The sequence below is a fragment of the Chironomus tepperi genome, unplaced genomic scaffold (assembly GCF_022539635.2).
Source record: "Chironomus tepperi strain 1889 unplaced genomic scaffold, CSIRO-AGI_Ctep_v1 contig_445, whole genome shotgun sequence".
Lineage (NCBI taxonomy): Eukaryota > Metazoa > Arthropoda > Insecta > Diptera > Chironomidae > Chironomus > Chironomus tepperi.
Window position 1 is genome coordinate 3,030,554 of NW_027226567.1, and position 25,833 is coordinate 3,056,386.

The 25,833-nt window shown below is 31.2% G+C and overlaps 1 protein-coding gene across 2 annotated transcripts; it reads right to left on the reverse strand.

The window, feature by feature from the left end:
- Positions 1-222: 222 nt before the first annotated feature.
- Positions 223-25,708, reverse strand: rut (adenylate cyclase rutabaga). Of its 2 annotated transcripts, none has more exons than XM_070650023.1 (17): positions 24,624-25,708; positions 13,600-13,895; positions 11,679-12,848; positions 11,395-11,607; positions 9,582-9,848; positions 9,322-9,519; positions 8,091-8,245; positions 7,883-7,993; positions 7,705-7,784; positions 7,455-7,592; positions 7,204-7,384; positions 6,812-7,122; positions 5,957-5,974; positions 4,549-5,880; positions 3,425-3,797; positions 2,939-3,318; positions 223-2,743 (listed from the first exon to the last, which is right to left on the reverse strand). In XM_070650023.1, exons 2-17 carry the CDS (start codon positions 13,798-13,800, stop codon positions 2,547-2,549), a joined length of 5,325 nt encoding a protein of 1,774 aa, XP_070506124.1. In that variant the 5' UTR covers positions 13,801-13,895; positions 24,624-25,708; the 3' UTR covers positions 223-2,546. The 2 variants fall into 2 exon arrangements, with proteins under 2 accessions (XP_070506124.1, XP_070506125.1); XM_070650024.1 differs by having other exon boundaries at positions 7,204-7,381; positions 24,624-25,707.
- Between the last annotated feature and the right edge of the window lie 125 nt (positions 25,709-25,833).

Genomic DNA, 25,833 nt, shown 5'->3' on the forward strand with positions numbered 1-25,833 from the left:
AACATCCATACAGTGGAAACATTGCAGAAAATAGAAAAAATTAGCAAAAACTAACAACAAAAAGTCACACAATCATAAAACTCAAAAAACCTGCAACTAATTGTACTTTGACGCGACTTACAATAACTATCGATGATCAAACAGTTTGAACTTTACTATTAGCTAATTCAGCACACACGTGAAGACCTTAAAACACTTAAATGAAAAACAGCATCAACCCAGTTTCTTTTTTATTTCTCTTTCATCTTTATTTTAATCCTTTTCAATATTCACATCTTGTTTCTCATCTCATTGAACTGATTTAGTTTTTTGTTAATGTATATAATGACTAATGTTGGATGCAAAATTCTTTATTTTTTTTTTGTTCATGTAAAACTGTTGTTGATTTAGTTCATATTTTTATTTATTTCAGTGAGGTACAATCGACATATGCGTTATCAAATTGATATTTTCTTCTTTTTTGTGTAATTTTCCATTTAAAATTTTTTAATTTTTATGAATTAATTAATTTCCAATTTGTTCATATTAAAAAATGATTTTTACGCATTAAGTATTTTTTTGTATAATTTTGGAAGCAACGAAAAGTAACACAATGTTTTTTTTTTTTTTGTTTCGCTTAGAATGCCTAATGATTTAATAATTTTGAAGCCCAAATTAAAAATTTCACATTTCTAGCGCGAATGGAAAATAATCAACGTGAATCTACAACTTTAATTTTTATTGCACCTTTCATTAATAATTTTATATCCAAATTTATCTCAATTCAATTTTTTTTACTTCTTTTGTATAATCCTTATTACAGTATTTCATGTATAATAACTTAAATTATTCATCTAATTGATACCTTTTTAAAGCATTCATTAAGTAAATTCTAAATTTAAAACCGTCTTCAACATACGGTTCGTCACTTTATAATTATAAAATAAGAGTCAAATCATTTATTATAAAATTCACATTAGATTATCATGTTTTGAGGGATTGGAAGTTGGTTGGAATTAATGGATTTAGATATTAGGAAGATTTTTATCTAAATTTTTATAATAAGCAGCTGCAACTGAGAAAATATTAAGTATTACTTGTTTAAGTTTGAAGATTCTTTTAAATATGATAAGTTCAGAGCTACATAGAAGTCAACTCGAATTGATGGAAAAGTCGACTGGACTTCAACAAAATTGGAGTCGACTTCGAGCTTTAGTTAAAAATTTGAATCCATTTACTAATGTGGCACAATGCAGAAGGCTGCATTTTCACCTTGAATATGGGTTAAAATCAGCCGTCACGGTATTGTCTTGGCAACTTTCCGGCTAACTGTTAATAATATGACACAGCGGTGCCCTAGCAAACACTTTGTGCTGTTCGGATTAAGCATAATTTAATATTAATAAATTTTTAAAAGAGCTGCTAAAATCTGAGACCGATTAAGATAGCTGAACTTTGTTTAAGCTGCAAAAAGTAATGAATCGTTGAATTTAAATAACTTAAAGGCAAATTGATCTAAATCTAAAGTGTTTAAACACTGAAAAAAACACAGCACTTATGAGTTCTAGATTTGACAGTACAATTTGTCATTGAGCTCACAATATCGTTTCATGTATTCCAAATGACAATCTAGAAGTGATTTATCTGCTATTAATGCAAAATAGTTCGTGGAGTCACACCGCTGGAACAGGGTTGATATGTACTTAAAATGGTAAAATTCTAATAAGGACAATAAGCCGCAAATAAGGATAATGCACGTCTGCATGCTTCCAAAATTGAGCTCAATTAGTTAAGTATTCTGATTGTCTGTAAGGAAAAGTGATCGAAATAAGAAATTCATGGATTAAACGATGTTAACCCTTATTCGTCTAACAATCACTGTCCCTTAATCCAATTTTAATTCAGTTTTTTACAGCTAGCTGCTTTTCTAAGCCCGCAATTACTTCCATTAATAAATCCTTTAATCTCAACCAACTCTTTTCACCATCTGATATCTTCCATAGACATTTTTATCTTTTTCACAATTTCTCTCAAAAAATTATTTTCTTTAAAAAATTTAAAATTTGATTCATATTACAAAAAGATAGAGAGAGAGACACATTGAGGAATAAGATCTAAATGCAAAAACATAAAATCGTACCAAAAAAATATAAAAAAGATATATAAAAAATTAATTCGATTAAGAGAACAAAAAAATATAGTGTAATTCGGAGGGGGATAGGATTCATTTCCTTTTTTATAGCATCAAAAAATTTGTTGCATGCTTAATTTGAGTACCTTAAGTTCTATAAAAATTTCAATTTTCTTTCCTTTTTTTCACTTTGCTTTGTAATACCATGAGTTTCACTTTTTTGTTTGTTATCATGCATGAGAATGGCAAAAAATTTTTGTTGTGTGGATAGATAAAATTGAAAAACTTCCTTTTTTTCATGTCTGTGTGTGATAGATTATGTATATACATAAAGATTAAGCGAAAAATGTGACAATTTTACATAATTTTATCAACATTTTTTGTGTTAGCGTCTAATAGAATTACCTCAATTTGAGATTATTTTTTTTGTTTTTCCTTAATTTTGAGGACCAAACTTACTAGTTATTATATTCGATACATTTACAATTGCCAATTCATTTTTTGAATCAACTTCGCAATCATAAAGGCCGCTCAATGAGTCTAAACTTAATTCAAAGCGACTACTGGCTCTACTACTTGATATTGATGTATCATCGGGAGCATTGTACAATGAATTTACATCACTTAAAGCACCTGTGTAGGAAAACAAAGATGTCATATTAATATTGATCCTTAATGTCCATCGAAGTGGATAACTTGACATAATGTCTAGATATTAGCTAGTCTAATGACATTTTCTCCCATAATTCCATAAAATGTCTCATATGTCGACCTTAGGTCTAGTTATCAGCACCAAACATTATGTCAAGCAATCCTTATTATCCTCACCTTCAGCATCCGTCAAACCAGCTTCATTAAGTAAACTTAAATTTTCTAAAACTGGATCATCTTCCGTAATATATCCAGTACTTTCACAACCAGCAACCTCATCCTTACACTCATCCTCACTCCATTCTGACTGACTTTCCATATTAGTCTCTAGTGGATTTTGACTTGTACTGGCACTAATTTTGAGATTCTCATTTGAAAATGGAATTGAAATTTCTTCGGACTTTAATTTTTCATCTTCACTTGCATAATTATCTCGTCGACTACTGTTACGGCTATAGCTTGATATACTTGTTGGTTCATCAAGATTATTATGACTAAGCATTGGCTGCTGATGATGTTGATGGACGTGCTGTGCATCCTGTTGACGTTTTTCAAGGCTTTATTGGGTAAGAGAAGGAAGTTGACATAAATATCGATACATAATGGCTCAATTAAAATTAATTATAAAAAAATAGCAAGCCAGGAAGCATAATTATAACTTACGATAAGTTCTCAATATTTTTGTTTCTCGTCATTTCCTTAATTGCTTCAAGACCAACGGGATGTTTTAGACTATTTGTATCAATACATGAATTATCATCGCCATCTCTTAATCTTATGTTGTTATTGTTATTATTATTATTATTTCCTGATGATGAGCTCGGCAACGATCCAACAGCACTGCCACTTGTTTTCCTTCCATAAATGCCATTACTATTATTATTATTATTATTTCCATTTGACGACGACACATTTCTTTTCGTTGAATCCAAATTATTTGTTTTATTAACGTTGCCGTGTGTTGGCATCATTTTGTTCTTTGCCGATTCATTCAATAGTCGCTGTAGTTCGCGTTCAAATGGCGATTTTGGATAAGCTAAAATTGGAAAGATGACATGAAAAGAGAGAATTATGGTTAAAAATTATTACATCTACATTAATCGATATAAATATGGCATTGAATGATGCTTTCTTGTCTTTGTTGAAGTAGACAGTGGGACTAGAGTCTTGGATGTTTCATAATTTGATGCCGGCGATGAATATGAGAGGTCGCTGGGATATTATCAATTGGATGATGTATAATATAGCGGTAAAAGGGCATTTTAGTACCCAAGTCATTGTTTCTAAGGCTTTTGCCAAGTTTGCATCAGGTATTGGTTATTGGCAAGCAATAGGCTGCACTACAGCCAGTCATAGGCTGTAGTAATCTGATTTCCTACATTTGGCTAAGAATACATCCCAAAATATCATAATAACACCCAAAAAATGGACACAATATGTTCAAAATCACTGTTTTATACTCAAGATACCAAAATCAATCGATTCTAGGATTATTTGAAGCACTCTTCATGCAATGGTACTTCAGTCACACCATTTTAGAGATAATCTCCTGTCTAAGACCGATCAAGTACCTCTCAATGGAACTAAAAGTGGCCAAATATATCTTAAATACATAATAAATCCCTCAAATGTACTTCGAGTACCTCAAACTTTCCAAAAAAAGATTGTTTGACAAAAAACTAGTTCCCCCGCATTACCTCCATACAAGACACAAGCGCATCACAATTCAAGTTTATTTATTTCAGAAGTGTCGCAAATCAAATAAGCAAAAAAAAAACACAACTCACGTTTGTCATTATGAAATTCAAAACTATTACAGCTTTCACCTTTGTTCATTGGAATTGTTGAGACCGTATGGTCAGTTGTTGAACTTATTTCATAATCATGTAAATCTTTTAATACAGGAATCCTTTTATGTTCATGTTTTTGTTCAATTTTTGGCATGTCAAGCCTCAAATTACTTTGATCACAGTCATCGGTTTTTGAATAACTTTCATCTGAACTTGAGTCAGCACTTATAGATTGCCTATGTTCACTATGACTTAGATCATCTGTTGATGACATTTCTCGGCTCTCATTCTCACAATGTGTGGGTAGTTTTGGTAATGGCTTCATATATGCCTCAACATCATCATTGTTATTATTTCCATTCATATTATTACTATTACTACTTGTATGATGATAACGAAGCGGTGCTGAATTTGTTTGCTTTTTCACATATATTGGCTGTTGCTGTAGTGGCTGTTGATGCTGTTGATTTTGATATTGTGGATGATAATAATGTGATTGTGGTTGATAATGTCTATAATGTGTCATCGGCTGCATAGAGCGTTGAAAAGGCATTCCTACATATTGAGGCGGTTCATATTTACTAGTCTGTTCGGCTCGGTAGAGAACTTTGGGCATTACATTTGTACTCGTCAATAAGGGCTCATGCTCGTGATCATTTCTAGTTATATTATAATGATTACTATAATGTGGAGAATCCTCACGGTCAAGATAATTGCTACGTTGCTGTTGAGGCTGTGGCGTTGACTGTTTATCACTGGGATTTTCAATAATATTAAAATTTTCACGAATATTGTATTGTTGATGATATTGAGGCTGAGTTGGTGGGGGTTGAGGAAGCTGCTGTTGTTGTTGTTGTGAATACTGCTGTCCGTGAATATTATAATTATTAATGTTATAATGGTTATTGATATTGATTTTATTATAATTGTCATATTCACGCTTTACATAATTTAAATTCTCCGTTAGGTTCATTCCATTATACAAATTCCCATTGTTATAATTGTTATGATTAGATGTTGACGGCTTTTCTTCAAGGAAATTACCAAAATTCTTCTTCTTCATATAAATTTCTTTGTTTATAGCACTTCCTTGATAATTTGCATTTTCGTGATAATTTTGATGACGCAAGTGTATCATTTCCATACCAATTTCATTTGATGGTTTTGAGTCTATCAAAAAATAAGTAACCATATCACCTTTGCCCTTAACTTTAATTTGTCCACGACACTTAAATTCAAAATGTGATCCTTGAAGACTGTCAACAACCTCTTGCGTTACTTGTGTATAGCCTGGTACACCTGTTGAATCCATACGTGAGGCAACGTTTACTGAAATGTGGAAAAAAACAATTTTACGTCAATAAATGAACGGCATTTAATTATTATCATCATATTAAATACTGACCTGTATTGCCCCATATATCTGTTTGAATAAATAAAAAGAAAAATTATTGATATTAGTAAACAATAAATGAATTTTGAAACAATTTATACAAGACATTGATGCAATTAAGGAGAAAAGAATTTGACATGTATCATGAATCAATTGATGAATGCAATAAAAACACGAGTCGGTAATGATATTTGTCGAGAACAGATTCAGATTGTCATGATAGTATCAATAAAAAATTGATTTTAGTACAAAAGTTGATCTCAAAGTTGATTGCAAGTTTTTAAAGCGAATTTCAGGGAATTTTAACGGTAAAATATTTTTTGAACAATTTAACGGATTAATTGCTTTTGAAAATTGTTAATAGTTGAGTGCCCTTCAAAATTTAGTTCAATTTTAGATTTCGAAGAGTAAACATTGGAATTTGACTTCAAAAACTATCAAAAGTAAGTATCGGCAAGTCTTATTAATTACCTTAACCCAAAAGACTTTGAATTTACAATATTCAGACACAAACTGCAATCAAATATCACTTCTTGAACTCTTCCAAAGAGCCAGTATTGAAAAATGAGATAAATCTTTGTACCAAAGTTCATTTAACTTTAACTAACAAGCAAAAAACACCAATAAATCAATCAAAACATCCAACAAGTCAAAGTGAATGATAAAGCACATCATACGAACAAAAAAAAGTCCGCTATGAATAGAAAGAAGCAAACAATCAAATTCTTATTCTTTTCTCGAATTGCTTCAATTGATTCAATAGTTTTCAGATTATTGCTACATGAATGATTTCGGTAATAAGAATGTATTTTACTGCTTAAGAATAAGAAAAGATTATAAAGATAGATTTTTTTGTTGTGTACTCACCGTATTGAGGCTTCCTCGCTCCGATAACTCCCGCTGTTACAGGGCCAATATTGACTCCCACTCTCAGCATAAAGTTATTGTACGAATTGTCGTTTATATTTTTTAGTTTAACCCGCATCGCACGAATAAATTCAATGAGGGATGTCATTAATCTTCTAGTTGAGTGTGGATCGTTTTGTATAATTTTATACTCGGGTATTAAGCCAACAGCGGCCATATATGTAGAACCAATTGTCTTTATCTTATCAATCGCATGAAATCGTTCGTCGCACAGCAACTCATCAAAATCAGCAATAATCTCATTGAGCAATCTGAGGAAGTAAATAAAATTTTATTTATAAAATGCAACAAAATAGTAATATTGATAAGAAGGCATTGATTTATTGACTTACCGTAAACATTCTATTCCTATATTCCATTCATTTGAATCACCACCTTGATTTGTACCGTCAAGTTCTGTATAAAATTCTTTAAAATTCGGAAGTGAGCAAAAAGCAACGCCAACTTTTTGATAACTTTGATGATATAAATCCTGTCTGAGAGTTCCCATGTTGTTACGAAACTGGAAGTCTACTTCAAAAAAAAATAGTATATAAAATACATATTTGCAAATCATTTCAAATGAAAATTTATTCTGTCAAACCTAAGAAATGAGCAGCAACATGAGATGGCAAAAGATTATGAAGAATACGTTTATTTGATTGTTGCAATACAGCCATTTCACGCTTCTCTTGTGATGCCTGAAGTTGCCAAAGAAAATCCAATCGTGCTGTCCACTCAACTAGACATTTTGATAGACAAACATTGTATTGTATATAGTAAGCAGCAATATAATATGAATAACAATCATGACTAGGAATGAAAATAAAAGTTCTTTTATGTCGTTTTCTCACCTTGACGTCCATGTGTAAGCACGGCTATCATGAAAATAACAATGTGTGCCAACGACATTGTATGAAGTGGTATTGATGAGCTATATATATACGAATATAGAAAAAGGCATTCAAAATGTGCATATATAATTTCAACAAAACAAAACAAAAACAAGACAGAATTTAGAAATCAACTTACACAACTCGGTTATCGTAACAATCAAATATATGAGCATGTGAAATTTCAATAAATAGAGAATATGAAGTTCCCATCAATAGAATCAATATTGATTTGACAAGAATGGGCAGCCTAAAGATAGTAAATGACAAAAGACAGAAATTTTTTATTAGAATTTTTATCTATTGTTGCTGTTCCTCTTCCTTCCTACTAATGTTAATGTCATTACCTCAAAAATATCGATACTGTTATGAATGCGTAAGCTGCTGATAATGCAATATATTGTGGAAGTGCACATCGTCGATGTCTATCAAAATCACTAGGATCTTCTATTCGAGGCGTTGTAAAATTTGTATCACATGGATCATCGCTAAGACATGTAAACTGTAATAGACGTGATATAAATGTGAGAAAAATCATGTAAGGATATTGATTATGGGTGAGAAAGACATCAAATGAGATACTTTATAGCAGTCGATTGGATATGCGAAGCAGACGATATTCAAGTCAATGGCCTTAATCATTTAGAAGAAGCGAAAAGTCATTAAAATTTTATAATAGAAATCCACAAAAAATCTATTTTCGGAATGTTACAAAATCATTGTGGATGGGAAGATTTTATTTTGACGAGACTAATCTAGAGACTGATCTTAATAAAGGAGATTATCATAAATCTAGAAGAGTCTTAGGCAAATCTCTAGAAGAATAAGGTTAAGAATTTGAAAATTTCAATGAATTTCAAAGATTTAGAGCTTTTATAAACTATTTCTGATTCAATATATTGCATACAAAACAGAAACCTTATCAAAACTATTACAAAGATGAAGAACACGACCCCAATTAATGTCAATTTGAAAATTACTTAATGTTCGCTTTAAATCTAATTAGTCTTCTGGGGTAGATAACAAATTATATAAGACTAATTTCTGATTATTTTAATTCCCATCGTTATCTAAATTTTATGGATTAATTTCGCATCTAATCAATTATCACAAGAGATAAGAAGTTTTAAGCTTAATATTAGATTTTTTTGCAAAATTTTATCCACAACATGTAGTCAAACTGTGTAAAATATATTATAAATCGCAAATTACTATTCACATGTTTAATGTGTCTAAGCAGAGTAGAATTTAGGGTATCGAGTCATATATAGCCGAATCTGCAAGTGCGATAATAAGGCCTCTGTGGCTCATTGATTAGGCAACAGACCGTTCATCTGCATCACTCTTGTATGAGTCCATAGATTCAATTCCCATCAGATACCGAACCTTCAATAATTGTACAGAGTCCATGTCCTTATGACAAGGATTCGCTAAATCCTCACGACATTCCAATATCAAACGCATTTAAATCAGGTCAGTATGCGACATAACACATAAAACCTCAATATACAGCCAAACAAAGTAAAACAAACTATTTAAAAATTCACAATCAAATAAAAAGGGAAATAAATAACTTACGACATTCATCTGCCCGACAGAATACACTAAAATGATTGTAAAGATCGTAATGGCGAGTCTAAGTGAGAAACTTTGTGCTACATCCCAATAAATCCACTTTAATCTAGCAGCCATAATAAGCATTAAGATTGCTGAAATCCAAATAAATGCAGTCAGGAATAGCAGTAGTAGAATTAGTGTGCGAGGTAACGCTGAGACCTATATAGGATGGAATTTAATTAATTAGATTAAAAATATGAAATTTATAGACAATTACATACTTGTAAGCCAGCACTTAAAATCAATAGCATTAAACTTGTGCACATAGACATTGTAAATCCAAAATCGAAATCTTGATGATAACTTTTCTCCTTTTCGTTCTCACGAAAATTTAAAGTAAATCGATTGACGTGTGCAGTCTTTTCACGATCCACTGAACGTGCCTCAATCGCTTGAGCTAAGAATTTATTGACACGATTTGATGGCTGATGATATAGATTTGAATGTCGCTTCTTGAATGGACGTTTAAATTTCTCTGTCACTTTATTCTATAAATGTTTATTTCATTTGGAACGGATGAAAATAGAGAATAAAAATGTCAGTTTAGATCATTATTTGTGGGATGATACAAAAGAATTTTAATTTCACTCGAAATTTTTATATATTTTTTTTAAGCAGCAGCAATCACCAATCCACAAAAAAAAACAAAAAAAAAGATTATGTCTATAACAATCTACACTTGAAACAAAGCATATAAACTTACAAAGTACTAAAAGATATATATTTTTATTATATTTGCGTAGAAAAAGAATATTTTTTTAGTGTTGTTGGTACAAAAAAAAAAGAAGAAGAATGAAAAAAGTAAAAGTGAGAAAAACAGAACATTTTAAATATAAGTTCATATAAATTTCAAGTAGATGAAGATTATCCAAACAAAAAGGAATTTTTAAAATGAAAAGAATAATCGAAATAAGTTGGGAGGGGCAATTTACTTTTTGGTGTTGATGGGGAATTGGGCGCATTTTCCGTTGGTTACCCTAACAAGCAAAGAGAACCGCATTGGTATTTCTGTGCTCTTTGCTTGTTAGAAATTGCTGATTCAATGTTATTGTTATTCATTTGTATGATTTGATGATAACTGGATGAGTTTGACGTAGCGATAAGCACAAATATTTTGCATGAGTTGTTATCAATGCATGACTTCGAGGAAGTGAAATACATTTTTTGCGATGAAAATCCCCTAGAAACTTTTGGGAAAATCAACGAAAAATCCCCAAATATGTTAGAATATTATAATATTGTGATAGATAACTCTCATCGTGGTAACCCTTCTATATCGTTTGCATTCAAAAGAGCCTAATCTATTTTTGGTATTATTCGCACAGTCCATGAATCGTAGTACATGAATCGCTATTGATCTGCACGGTCAGCGATGAGAGATAATCAACTTAAGCCTAGATGTGTAACCATGAAGTCAATATAGGTTGTTTAGTTGCATCAAAGATTCGTCGAAAACTGCAGGTCTGTAGCCTCAGAAGAGCTGCAAGCCTGCACTTATAAAATGCAGAAAATTCAAGCCTACAGATCATGGTTGAAACCTAGTTACATTTCATAAGCGATTAGAGATTGTCAGTAATTTGAAGCTCTACATTTGCTAATGATATATTTCTCAAGTGAGCCTAACGAGCTATTGATATCCTTGCAAAGTTTGCAATCAATTTGATTCAATTTAACTCAACTTGATACTCCTAATATTGCTTTTATATTTGGTCCTACTGACATCGTTAAGGTCACATTGAGCTAAATTTAAGTTATACTTTAAAAATTGCACTAAATTCCCAAATGTTGAATTTTTTAAACATTTTTACACAAAAAAAACATGAAAATATTTGTTTTTTTTCGAGAAATGCTTCCTGATTGATCATAATTCACTCACAGAAAGAGTCAATAACATTTTTGTTGAAAGATCCTCATCAACATCATACAAACAAATAACAAAAAATGAAATTATTATTGCTTTTTCTTCATGGAAAATACGCCGGAAAATGAAACTCAAAATTGTAAATAAACAAGAGAAACATTTTCCATTCTCACCTGTCTCGTTTTGTTATCTTGTGTTCCCATTGTGGCACTCTCATTACTAAATCCACTTCCTGTTGCCAAATGTGAAAATGGTGCTGGTACAGAGTATGGCTTAATTGTATGCAATAGCTGTACAACAACATTTGAGACATTCCTAAATGATAATTTTCGTCGATTTGCCTCGCCAACTGCTGATCTTACGCCTAATGTGTTGAGCATTAATGGCTGTATAGTGCAAATTAATATTAAGTATAAACAGATATTTTCGAACAATAGAATTTAATTTATAAGCTTACTTTTCGTCTATGAATAGGAGGTACAATAAAGTATGTATCGATTCCATGTTCTTTTAAATATTGATCTCTCGTTCCACCATGACCAACTTCAACTTCATATTCTCCACCTAAAGCATCAAGTGTTGCTCTTGTTATATGAACTCGTCCTGGTTCACCGCCTGATTCCATATGATTTGCAATTGTCACATTATCACCAAATACATCATATTGCCATTTCCTTAAACCCAAAACACCACACAGTACTCGTCCACTATTAATTCCAACTCGCATATTGAGATTCACATCTGTCGCTTCCACAACTGCATGAATTGCTTCAATCATATCCAATCCCATTTCAACAGTATTTTTAGCATGTTCAGTTCTAGCTTCTGGTAATCCACTTACACAATAATAACAATCTCCAAGGATTTTAATACGTAAGCAATGATTATCATGTGCTAGTTGATCAAATCTTCCAAATAGTTCATTAAGCAATCTAACAAGCTCTTGTGCGGTACATTGACTGGCGAGTACTGTAAATCCAACAATATCAGCAAACAATATACTAACATTGTCATACTTTTGAATATAAATTTTATGAAATTGTCCCTCAACCGGCGACAATATATCAGCTTTCATCTCTAACGCAACATGCTGTGGTAAAACTGACAGCAACAAACGTTCAAGTTTCTCATTTTCATCTTCCATTTCTAGACGTGCTGCAATGCAATTTCTTGTATCGAGAAATGCTCGACGTTGAGCACGTTCCATCATTATATTTATAACAATACCAGCAACATTGATTCCAACAAAAATAAAAATATTTGCAGCTAATTGATTGTATTCTAAATATTGAAATCGTCCATTATAAATGTAGAAGCCAGTTACACCAAGATGAGCAATTGGTAATGTTATGCTGAATAAGAATGCTTGCCATATTTTAAGTGGTAACATCGCATAAGCAAGGAATATAACAAAAACAATTTGCCATACACCTTCAACCATCACCGTACGCGTATCAACTGGTAATGATATACCACTAATATCAGGCATTGAGATGACGCAAAATGCAGCCGCGAAGAATAATATGACGTAACATAAGTATGGTAAATGATGATCACGTATAATACGAAATTTCAACAATATTAAAATGATGGTAAATAAGAGACAAAGGCATCCATTGAAAACATTCTGTGTACATAATCGGAAAGAATAAGAAGATGTAAATATTAAGAAGAGATGAATGTATTAATAGAAATTTGATTACAAAATGATGATAGCGGATTGTGTGGATGGAATTGATTTTAAGTTGCTTGGATATGGCAGTGTTGAGTATGATTGCCCATGACATTTATGATTAACAAACAGAATTGACATAAAATTGTAAAAAAGACATTTTAACGGTTAAAATAATTTTGAATTTTAACTTAGTTGCACACCCTTTTCATTTATTTACATTTTCAGTTTCTTTTAATAATTCAAACCACAAATTTCATGAAAAGTTTGCCTTAATTTAATTATTAGTCTAATTAAGAACTCAAATGCTGAATCTTTGAGTAATTTCGCAATAATATCATTAAATAAAAAGCAAGAAAGGCTTGTAAGAATTCAGAACTAACAGAAAACAACCAAAATGACGAAAAATCTTTAAGGAAAACTTTTAATGTATTCAATTTTTCTTACAAAGTATTAAAAGACTCAAGTACAACTTTAATGTCCCAATCATACATAATACAGGCTCGAATATTTAATAGAAATCGATGAAAAGTTCCTAAAATAATCAAAAAAAAAAAGTTTCCTTCAAATTAATTTCGATTAATAGCTTTAATATACGCCTTTTAATATGTTTCCAAGGTCAACTTTAATTTATTTAATCATATATTCACTGATACGTTTCATCCATAAAACCCCGCGTATGGATTAATGTTCATTAAGTACTTACATGAATCGTAGCCGCTTGATTATAGCAAAGGCTCAAAATCGCCATAATTCCAGTAAGCAAAACAATCAATGTTACGACACCAAATACTGAAATCCATTGTATTTTGTGCGTATATCTTTGATACAATTCCTCCAATTCATCATTCTCAAATCGCAATTTATTCCACGGATGCGAACGCGATGCTTTTACTGCGTGATCCATTTTATAATATTAGTTATAGTGAATCGTCTTCCTCTATTTCTAATAGCAGATTGATAATGAATTGTGCAGTTAGTGAGGAAGAAAAATGCCAGATACTGAAAAGAAAATAAAATAAGAAAATGCATTTAGTATATGCACATTTATAGTTTTTTGTGAAAAGCACTGGAATGTTAGTCAGAAAATAGATTTACAATCTTTCATTTTAATTTTCAAAAATAATTGCCACTATTAGCATGTATATTCATTTTCCCGTTCCCTTACGTTCAACTTGTAAATTTATATTTTCAATATTGTTGATTTTTAAAAAATGCAAAGAGATTCAATGTGGAAAATTGAGTTTGTAGAAAGAGATGAGGGAGAGGATAAGAGGCGCATTATTGTATTTTGAACTTTGTGAGATGGTAATGAGGTTGAGTGTAGTAAATGGAAGCTGTTTTGCTTGTTCTTATTAGCTATCCCGTGCTGTCAATAACGCGTTATAACTAGTCATTAACTGGACACTAATTTGCTATTTACTAGTTTTAATGTAGTTTTGTCTACTCGGGGAATACCGGAAACTGGATGTTAAGTTGATGCAAGATAGTTACAGATTTTTATTACTGCATGCAAATTTAGTCGAATTTTAAAGATGTTATTAGTAACCTCAGTAATTTGATGACCTAACGTGAGATGACCTAAACGTTCAGTCAGAATCTATACAAGTTCATAGAAGTTGAATGTATTGCAACGTCTAAATATGCTTACTATCAATTACGAGTGGACACTAATACGTTATAACTAGTTGAAGTCAAGTTAACGTCCAGTAAACAGTGACTGATTCTAACGCATCTTTGTTCACTCAGGAATGATTCTGTCATGACATCTAAGTTAGACCTCACGGAAGTTTAATTAATTCTAGAAAATTTATGACAGTTTTTGAACCTATTTATATGATTTTTGAGCATTTCTATCATTCATAACCAAACCAAAGTCTTCAAATTTAATCCATAACCACAAACACCTAAATATGCTGCAACATAATCCCCCTAATTTTCACACTCGAGTTCAATAAATAATCTTATAAAAGAAAATCATAAAATTAACATTTTAATCTCATTAAATAATTCACAAAGTCAATAGACTGATAAATTACCGAATCCTACAAAAAAAAATATATTTCCAGTAGAACGCCTTTTCGAGCAACATCTCCCACATTAGCTTATCTTTCAAGTCAAAACAACAAATTAATTAATTACTGACTCAGTTGAGTAACAAACGTTGATGAGTCATTCAGTCATCAAAAAAATCCAAAGTGGATGATATAATGTTTAGCTTTTACAAGATAGTGCTAAAACAGTGCTGGTGCCCTGTGTAAGCTGAACAGTTTTTGAAATTTATTGCGATTGTTTGCCCCAAAAAAAAAGTTCAATTTAATTCTTATTTTATTGCTAGTTTTTAATTCAACCAAAAAAAAACATTGTAAATTAAAGATAGAAAGACGTGTGACAATTAGGTTATTTAAAATTCATATTCTGTCAGCCATACACTGTCATTCATGTGTAAAACTTAATGGTGAATTTAAATATTATGCAAATTTCAAATAAAATAAATAAAAAAAGTCAATTGCTGATGCGAGAAATACAATAAATATATTGGATGTCAAATACCATACAGTTCACTTATCATTGAGACTGATTTGAGACGAAAATAAAAAGAATATGCTGGGTATGAGAATGTACATCTATTATTTTGCACGATTATTGATGTGCATAGAATATACAAGTAAGTAAACATGTAAGTGGATATTCCTGAAAAGGAAAAAGGAGGAGATGAAAGAAGAACATTTATCATTGCCTAAAAGCTTCACCCTCGTATGATCGACGATGTTTTTCCTTTTATTTCCATTTTTATAAGTTACTATGAAACCTCATACAATTGAGTTCTTGAACCAAATAATCGACTCTTTTCATTTTCATTCATAGAAAAAAAATATATATTTTATATCAACAAGCTCAATGCTAATAGTCATTTCCATTTTTTATATTCATGTAAAAAAAGGAACTGTTCAATACAGTGTAATGCTAGAAATCAGCTTGAAAAGCTATTAAAAATATTGTTTCACCTTGAAAAGATTCCATTTCCGAGCGACACAAGGATCTAGTTAGGGTTTCTTGAAGTCTCGATCTTGACAAATTCTCGAGACCGAAACCAAGACCGAGACCGATACCAAGACTGAGACCAAGAATACCTGGAGAGTTTTGGTCTCAGTCTCGGCATCGGGAACTCTTAGATCTAATAGACTCATGATGAGGTCGGAGTTCAAGTAGGATTTGTAATGATCCACAAGGATTTGTAAGGATCTAAGCACGTAGTCAACTTAAATTTTATATGAATTCCTGGCCATTAAATTCAACTTTTCCATACAAAAATCCGAGTCGACTTCAAGCTCTAGTAAGGATTCAATATGACAGCATTTGCTCAGTTTGTGTCACTCGGGATTGTTACTACATTTAGAAACTTTAAAAATGACAAAACTTTGAATTGTGTAGCATTATAAATTTTTAAAGCCATAAAAACTTCTTGACAAAGAGTTACTGATATTTAGACAATGGAAATTATCATTCTGAATAGAATATAGTTCATTTTCCCTACTTATCTACTAGACCATTAACTTTTAGCTTTAAGGAAGTTCTAAACTGGTCTATATTAGTTCAGTTTGGTTTTAAGATTACTTTGAACTGCTTAATCTCTATGTCATGGTATGAACTAGTAAGGTCATTATGTAAATTAAAGTCATTGACAACATTTTATTTCCTTCCTTTTTGTCAAATTTTGTTGACAGAAGCCAAACTTAAGGATTATTATTAAACACAAAAGAAGTCGATTCTTGCGAAATTTATTGTGAAAACCAATTCGTCTTTAAGAAACATAGAAATGTCTAGACAAGCTTTAAGCTAAGTTAGCCGATTTTCAGAATAGAATCAATCCAAAATCCGGCACAAGGCCGACATGACTCTGTATGGTTTCCAATCCAGAGTCACTCCAATCTGAGCCAGATTTTGATGGATTAACCGATTTGAGTCATTCGATTTAAAACCAGCAGATTCTTCATGCATCAACAAAGCATTAGAAAAAGCAAAATTTCCACGAATATTATGAAAATTTTGAATGTCATTCCAACAATGACTTGCAAAACAAGAAGAAAATTCAAGCTCAAAATGACCAAAAACAGCAAATGTAAATATTTTTTTCCCATCAACTTAAGTAAGTCACGTCCAGTCACGTCTCAACGAAATGTTTTCATAAACTTGTCCAAAAAAGAAACTTTGCAGTTACTTAAAAAACAATAAATTTAATAAAGGAAATCCTTTAATTTGTATTTAAGTATCATAACAAAATATTTACTTAAATTGATAACACATGCAACTATTTTATTTAAGCCAAGTAAAGCATAAGAATTTATAATGAATCACACACAAGTCCTGTGTTATGTAGGATTTGCCATATTTGCCATAAATATCACAGAATTTATAGCGGGAATCACGCAAATGAAATTCATATGTCACAAGGAGAAACAGTAACAGAAATCGTGTGGCTAATACAATTATTGTAATTAATAGAGTCGTGAGACGTTCATACACGAATGTAATGAATGAATGTGAATTGTAAATGTTTACAGTCCAGATGTATGAAAATTCTTTGATGGATGAGATTATTAATGTAGAATGAAATGCATTAACTAAAAATGGATATGTAATTTGTGGTTGTGGATATATTATCTGTAATCTAGCTTAAAAGCTCTATTTGGATTTAAATAGTGAATTTTAAAATGACGTAAATCTTTGAAATGTTCAGGAATATCAAGTCCAACTGAGGAAATGGATCACAGTTGATTTGTATGACCAGCGAATTAAGTAATTAAGTATCAAGTCCAACTAGACCAACAGAAAAAGCCACCGAAATTTAGCAAATTGACCCATTTTCCCACATGAAAAAGACATTTTCATTTTGTACAGCAACTGTATGCACTTTTTGTTCTAGTTTATTCTAAAAAACATCCATATTTTTTCTGTATATCCCCAGAATAAATATTGCATAATTTGTTGAGCATTCTCTCATATTTTCCAAAGAAATTCGTTCAATAGTTTTAAAGAGAGCTTCATATTTCTGAATATTTTTACGTAATAATCTCGGAAGTACTAAACTAGCTAATGCAACAACAACAATGTATTATTTAAATAAAATTTATTGACAATTGTTGATTGACTGTTGACTTTTTGGATCTATTCATATTTTACAAATATTTCATGTATTTTAAGGCAGTGATTTTGTGTTAACTTGTAGTAAGTTTGTACAGAAATATGCAAATTTTTACATTTAAGAATTACTGAATTTTAAAAATATAAATATTGATTGAAGTTGTTAGCATTAGAACCTTTGATATATCATGGACTTCTTCTTAGAGAACGTTCGGAAATTGCATACATAACGCTAAGGGAGAGGAGGTTACGAATTTTGTTATGAAGTACAAATTGTGGTTCAAGACTTGTTACAAAGCATTACAGTTCGGGAGGGGTCTAAAACCCTCCCTTGAGAGAAGGGATTCTTGGAATTCCTTTTCCCGTTCCCGAGAATTCCTGGGAAAATTCCCGTTTTTGGAAACCCTACTTAAGAGCAATCAGAATTGAAATTTCTGTCAGAGTTCGTAATCGGCTCAGAATTTGTATGGAAGATAAGACTATATTTGACTTTGAATCCTGTTTTCAACTAAGACAGTGGTGGGCAAACTTTTATTTTTTGAGGCACACTTTGATGGTAAGCCTTGATCGAAACTGCACAATGCGTACGGTTTATGGAATTTGCCGCAGCATACAGATTGCCTCCTATTGAATTAAGGCATCATTATTCACAAATTTAAGTATTTTTAGTCTATTTCAAGCCTATTTTGTCTAGGAAGAGAGGTTGATTTCCTGCCTAATGACTCTTTCCTTAACTACGTAGCAGCCAGAAAGCAGCAAAATATATTTTTGTTTTTCAGAAAAAAATCAATTTCACATTCAATTTCATCATGAATTTCCTGCAGTTTTATTATTAATCTATCCTGATCGGAAAATTTTACAGATAAACATTTCACATCTCTTAATTTCATTTATTTTTATCTCTTAATTGAAATTTTCAATCATTTATTCATTTGTTTATGATTTAAAGCCTGCAATGCTTGTTATTGACTGCAAAAGTCCTCTGCCCATCCTTCACTTTAGTCATTACATCTAATAACGTTATCTAAATGTAATTAAGAGCTTCAAGAAGACAAATTGATTGAAAAGACATTTTGATGTAATTAGGATGGAAGAAACCATTGACAAAAAATCAAGGAAGAAGCAAGCTCTGAGAAACCCACAAAGTTATCAGAAAAATAATTTATAATTCATCTGGGTATTTTGCCATTATCAAATATTTGGAATAAATTAGACCTTAGTACAATCTATATTCTTATTCTTTATGCTTAATAATTCCAAAAATTATTATTAAATATGATAATGAAATTAACTCGTTAATGAACATTATACTTATTAGGAAATTTGCAAAAAATTTGTTTATTTTGCATAATTGATGAACTTGAAACGAAAAAATAAAATTTATGGTCATTTTATTTTAATATATTCCATTATAGCTGCCAAATTCCCATCAATGTTAATATTATGACTCTCATGTCGAATATTCTGACCACAAATCGGCCGATATATTCGTTGATTAGATTTTTAAGGGAAGCGATTGAATTAATTTGCACATTTTCATCGGGGAAATTAACAATTTGATGGATAATTTGGAGGATATGTTAGTTAGGGACGGATTTGAGGGAGCTAATTCAGATTTAACACCTCCCTTGAAACTTTTAGCTTCGATGGCTGTAGAAATCAATTGTCATCCTTGGCCACCCTTAGATAACAATTGAAATTGGTTCTAGAGCTTGAAGTCGACAAGAATTTTATGAAGAACCGAGTTGACTCAAATTTTGATATAAATTCCGAGTTGACCTTGGATATTAAATATAATAATGTCTCTCCCAAGTGCAATTTTGTCAGGCAAATTGACCGCTTTTGGGCACCATAGTGGTGTTTTTGTCCGATGAAAGCATGATCTATGCCTGTTCGGACCAATCAGCAGTTTCTTTTCCAGAGTTCTTTGGTCGGTAAGTAGAAAGACAAGGTAAAAATAATTATATTAGCTAATTTATGAGTATAAGCATAAATCCTAACTTCTGCCTCACAAACCTGATGGTTACGTCTATGATACATATTATTGTAGAAAGAAGATTATTGGAAAATGAAGAAGCTAATTGAAAATTTAATCATATTTTCTTTTCCTACAAGGCTCATTTGCAGCTTTGTATTACAATTGTATAACCCATAAGATGCCACAGAAGTGCACTTAGTCATAATTAATTACTTATGAGCCGAGAATTGAAAGGCTTGACGAGAGTATGCGTTTAGCAGTGGCTAATTGTATCTGATATGTTTAGTTAGGTATCAAAATATTGACAATGCAAGCCAGATCTGAGTGACCAAAAAGTTGATGACTAGCAACTGGACATAAACTACCCATCAACTAGTTACAACGTATTTTTCAAAGTTGGCAGGACTTCAAAGTGGAATCCGGACTTTCAAAAAAAAAATGGAGTCCGGACTTTAGTGGAGTCTGGACTTTAGTAAAGTCCTGCCAACTCTGGTATTTTTGTCCACTTGGAAGAGCTAAGATTGTGCATAGAAATGTAGAAAGTCACTCTAATCGGCTTACAACTCTGTCTCATCTTCTTCTTCATGCTTACTCTTGATAACCGGCAATCTTACGATGCGAGATTGACTCACGTTAAAAAAATTTTTAATTCTCTTGAAAATACCCATACTTATTTTTAGCATTCCTAGTCACAATCATTCCCACAATGACAAAAAAAAAATATTTTCGGTTGTGCATATTAAATTTAATGCATAAAGCACATCAAAATAGCTGTCTAATTTAAAAAAAAATATCATCAACAGCTGAATATGTGTACTTGTTTGTGAATGAACATTGCGTGATTTGCCAGAGACATAATACTAACGAGGCATGAGAACCTCTACGATGTATTAAATAAATAATAAGTTTAAGTAAAATAAAACAAAGCAAATGCAACATTTCATTGGATTAAAGAGAGATAAAGAATGTGAAAAATAAGTAAGTAAGCATAAACATTTCAAATAATTCAAGTGTGACTGTATACATTAAGCCCGATGAAATCACTTTTCTCGTCATTAACAACAAAAAGAAACAAATGTAAATTAGTAATAGGCAATAAGATAAGATTTTTAAGGTGCGAAAATTATTGGCAATCTCTCAAAAAATTGTTATGCGGCCTTCACTATAAAGATTGTCTAATTGTCGTTCCCTTTCATTCTACATTTCGCATTTCGCACACTTAATGTACTGCACGTACATACACTTGATTTTTACTTTTTTTATTTCGAGTCTATTGGCAGAGCCACGAGTTTTTTTATATTCATTACTATTGAACACATTCTAAATGATTTTCAATTCGTTCACTGTCACTGACCACAGGCAGAAAAAAAATACACTCGATTGATCGATGTAGTGAAGCTTTATAATGTCTTCAATGTGCTATAGACATTCATAAAAATTCATTGCCAAAGCATTTCTTGTGTTATTTTAAAATTTAAATACCGGCTATATAATACTGCAATGTTGTGGATTTATATACAATTTTTGAAGCTATTTTCGCGGATTTCTTAGTATTTTTTGTGTTGCAGTTTGTGCTGAGCATGGTATTCATTAATAATTGCTTAGGATGGAGATGAAATTAATAATGTAAACTGTTAAAAATATTTGTTTGCTGGTGAAACAATAAACAAGTTGAGTGGCTTGATAGTTCACTTGATGTGATGCAGGCACAAGAGAGTTTGGTATGCATTTACAAATTTGACTTTATGGGAATTGTCAGCCTCAATTCTATGGGGAGATATGGGAGCTATCGATCTGACTCGTTGGTGGACTTAGAGTCAAGTATTTACCTTCACGTGGTATCTGTTGGGTGGCAGCCCCACAAACATGATAGCAATAGTGAGTATACAACCTGCTTTCTCTGAACTAAAGGTACAAAGAAGTCTTACTTACTTACTTCCTTGGCTGGGGAGCACGGTGGCCCATTGCCGCGTTTAAAGAACGTCTGTAGACAGCTCTATCTTTCGATAACTTCTGTCAATTAGGAATATTGAGAACAAAGAAGTCTACAAGAGGTAAATCGCAGTTCTAGATCATTTGGGGACAATTTGCATTGACTAATAACCGAAAAATTCATTAATTTGAGTATCGAAATTAACAAACAGTTCCTAATAAAGAGGTCAGGATATTAAATACTTAGCAGCTATTAATGCCTAAACGAGTTTGATTTGCTCATGATCTCCATTAATGCAAAGATATGAAACGTGAGATCACGTTACTTCATTCAACTCTTGCACCTTAACATTTCCACTAGCCTACTTTACTCCGAATGTATCTATAGCATAAAGGCAAAATGTTAAAGCATTAGCACATTTTGCGTCTCCGTTTCCTCAATTTTAAATCAATAAAAATTTTCAACTTGTATTTTTTTTAAAGCCGCTTAAAAGCGATTGAATATAGACCTCAAAGAATAAAGTCAGTCATATGCTATAGACATGTGTATCGATGATATTGTTATTACTTGTTTGCATAGATACAAGTAGGAGAATTGTCTACACAATCGATTAGTTTAAACTAAAATAACATATAAATCTAATCATCAAATGGTAAAATAAGATCTAATGTTATTTAAATATAAACCGCACATTCAGGAATAAATGTTTTTAATAGCTTTTGGACCTACGTCAATTCGTTAAGATATATCTACAAATTTTAATCTGTTATGCTATAAGTAAGTAAACTGATAATTGCAAAGAAAATGTCTTTGATCCAAAATAATTTATAATTAATTTATATGATTAAGTGCCCAAGACAGTTGTCATTGCAGATATTTTGTGTATATCTGATAGAATGGGCTATCCAGAAATAAACAGAACAACATATAAATTTCGAATGAAACCGAAAATAGAAAGGATGTGAATTTTCTTTTTGGGGTTGTTTGGATATGACGACTGGTGCCTTTTTTAAGTGTGGATGTTTATTCGACCAAACTGTTTGTATGGATATCCCAATACTTTCGATTTTGATGTTTACCAATTGAACTTTGTCTATTTACGATCAAGGATATATTTTTCAATTCTTTTTTGGGGTTTGGATAGATTTAGGCTTTCGTTTGGATCTTCTATTGACATAACTTGATACTGTCAGATCCGATTTATCAACATTCTGTTCTTAAGGTAATCTATTACTTCTTGATCTGAGTAAACTGTTTAAAAATTTCTTCCTATTTTAAAGGAAGAAGAATGAGCAGTATTAAACTTTGAACTCCAAGCTATAGATCCTTTTCTAGAATATGTCTGAAACTGTCTAATATTCAGTCCAAAATTTATATGAATCAAAACTAGATTAAGAAGACCAAACCCCAAATCTAAGTGTCTCCGTCCCATATTCAGCCAGAATGATACTTCTTATTTGCGTATGCTATTTTACAATCGTGTCCCTAAATCACTAAACTACCCCATTTTTAGAGCAAAAAACCCAAAAAAAATAATTTTTGGCACAACCAACCGGTAATGAAACCATCAAAATCAATTTCATACATCCGATTTTATCATAACATAAACTATATAAATATTGTAAGATGAAAAATCCATCACGTACGAGTAGCATAAAAAAAAGGTAGGAAAATCGATTGACAGCATCAATTAAATCATCACATACGATTCAACAAATCCACAGAGATTTATTTCTTTTAAATCTTTGTTTTCATTCCTCTATTATTGATTAAATTATTTCATCATCATCAACATCATGTTGAGTTAGAGGAATTGAGAATAGAATTTAGTGCTAACGAAATTATGTTTTTGTATGATATTTATAGAACTTTTCATTCCTCCTTTTGTATACATTTCACACTATCTTTCTCTTTCCGTTTGATTAATCTAAGAATAGATCATTGTCTAGATATTTTGTGGCTTATCAAATCAGCTTAACGGACAATAAATCATGTCTGGTGGTTAATCGTAATAGAAAAAAAATTGCTAAATAATGCGAATATTGTTGATGTGAAGATATAAATATGAATTAAGAGATTAAATTAAATTTTATCTCCTTTCAAGCAATAAATTTATGTAGCCGGACTGTGTTTACGTGCGATATTCTCGGTTCCTTTTGACCATTATGACGCAAATTATAAAAGAAAAAAAGATTTTTTGAAGAATCCATAAATTACCGATAGTTATGACCACAATTAATAAATTTAATATTTTGTTAATGAATCACACAAACATCTGTAGATGAATAGAATGAAAGAAAAAACTCATCACGTTTTTTAAAATAATGTGGGTGTCGAATTTGCTAACGAGAAAAATATGAAGATTTTTTTTTTCTTCATTCTCTCCATGCAAAGAAAGAATTGCGAAACCAAGGAGGTTCCAAAAAAAAAATCCAATAAGAATTGAAATTCTTAGAATTTCCGCTTCAAAACACTATTTACACAAATGCATTTGATTCTTCTAGTTTCTAACTATATTCCTTATCAGTAAACAACTGAGAATAATTGTAAATAAACTGTTAATTACTATAAACAATAATTTTTTCTCTTCCTTCCTTCATTGATGGATAGTAAAAAAAATCAGGAAGAAAACAAATCGTTTTGTTTTAATGAACTTTGGGGCATCAACACTTACATTTTGACGTTTCTTTCATTTGTATCCAATTATCTCTTATAACTTATCCACATTTTCTTAATAACTTTTATGCTTTTCACTGATTATTATGACCAAATGCAATTTTATGCATCCAAAAAAATTTTTTTTCTTCCTATGTAAAATTTTATCAATAAAATCTTTCCTTTAACACTTGCACTACAATTTTATTAATTAAAAATATAAACTTGACCGATAATATTTTCGATATTGCAATTACTTTTTTTTCTTTTTTTAACTCCTCGATCGCTAAATTACTACTAATTTAAGTATTTTAATTATTTTTTCATTTTCATCTTCGGTTGATCCGCGTCGCTCACTACTTGACTACTACATCGTCTGTAGTTTTCCAATAAGACTGTGTTGAGTATATTGCTATGTTGCTTGCTCAATTTTTGAATAGCTGTTTGTCTGTTACATGTACATTCTTTATATTCTTGGTAGGGGAAATTTGTTCAGTTGATTTGCTTCATTTCAATTCTAATTCAGATTCAAATTAATCATTTTAACGCTCGATAATGCATGCCTTCTGTTTTCAAGTCTCTAGATAAATTTTTATAATGTCTCCAAATCGTCCATTAAGCATGTATTACTATAAGAATATTTTATTACATTCCAAATGAGAATTTTCCAATCTAGAACACAGAACTCTTGAAATGATAATTGTGTTCTCTATAAATTTCTCGCAGCAATGCCTTCAGGCTGGATTTAATGATACTCTTCAATTTAATTTCTCCGTTGCATGCTGATGTATTTAAATTGATTTTTTTTTTGCGTAACAACATTGCTTTCCTTTGTCTTGACTGCAATGATATTTTTTACTGTTCTTTGTTCATAATTTGTGTACCTTTACGGCAAAAACAGATATGTATTTTGTTTATGTTTGCTGTCCATTAGTTAATTTCGAAGTTTTTCAAAACATTTTTAATTTTAATAACAATTGTACTTTCTGTTTGCAGAGTGATGATATATTTTTAATAATTTTCAGGTATTTTGGTGTTTTTATACTTGTTAAGCAGACTTTTAGATTGCATCTAGCGTTCTCAGACTTAATTGATTGAATGTTGTCTTTATTTTACAGATTAATTTGTTTTAATGTTGATCTTGGCGCCAAAATAAACTTCCATGCGGTGACAAGATCCACAATTCAAAAAATATCCGTTACAAATTCCCAAGATCCTCCTGAAACACT

What these genes read in the sequence shown, in the direction of transcription:
- rut (XM_070650023.1), bottom strand. Translation starts at nt 13,800, where the DNA reads ATGGATCACGCAGTAAAAGCATCGCGTTCGCATCCGTGGAATAAATTG. An exon ending in TTTTAAGTGCTGGCTTACAA is followed by an intron (nt 9,520 to 9,581) that starts GTATGTAATTGT and finishes CATCCTATATAG; the next exon opens with GTCTCAGCGTTACCTCGCAC. An exon ending in TGGTTTGACGGATGCTGAAG is followed by an intron (nt 2,744 to 2,938) that starts GTGAGGATAATA and finishes TTTCCTACACAG; the next exon opens with GTGCTTTAAGTGATGTAAAT.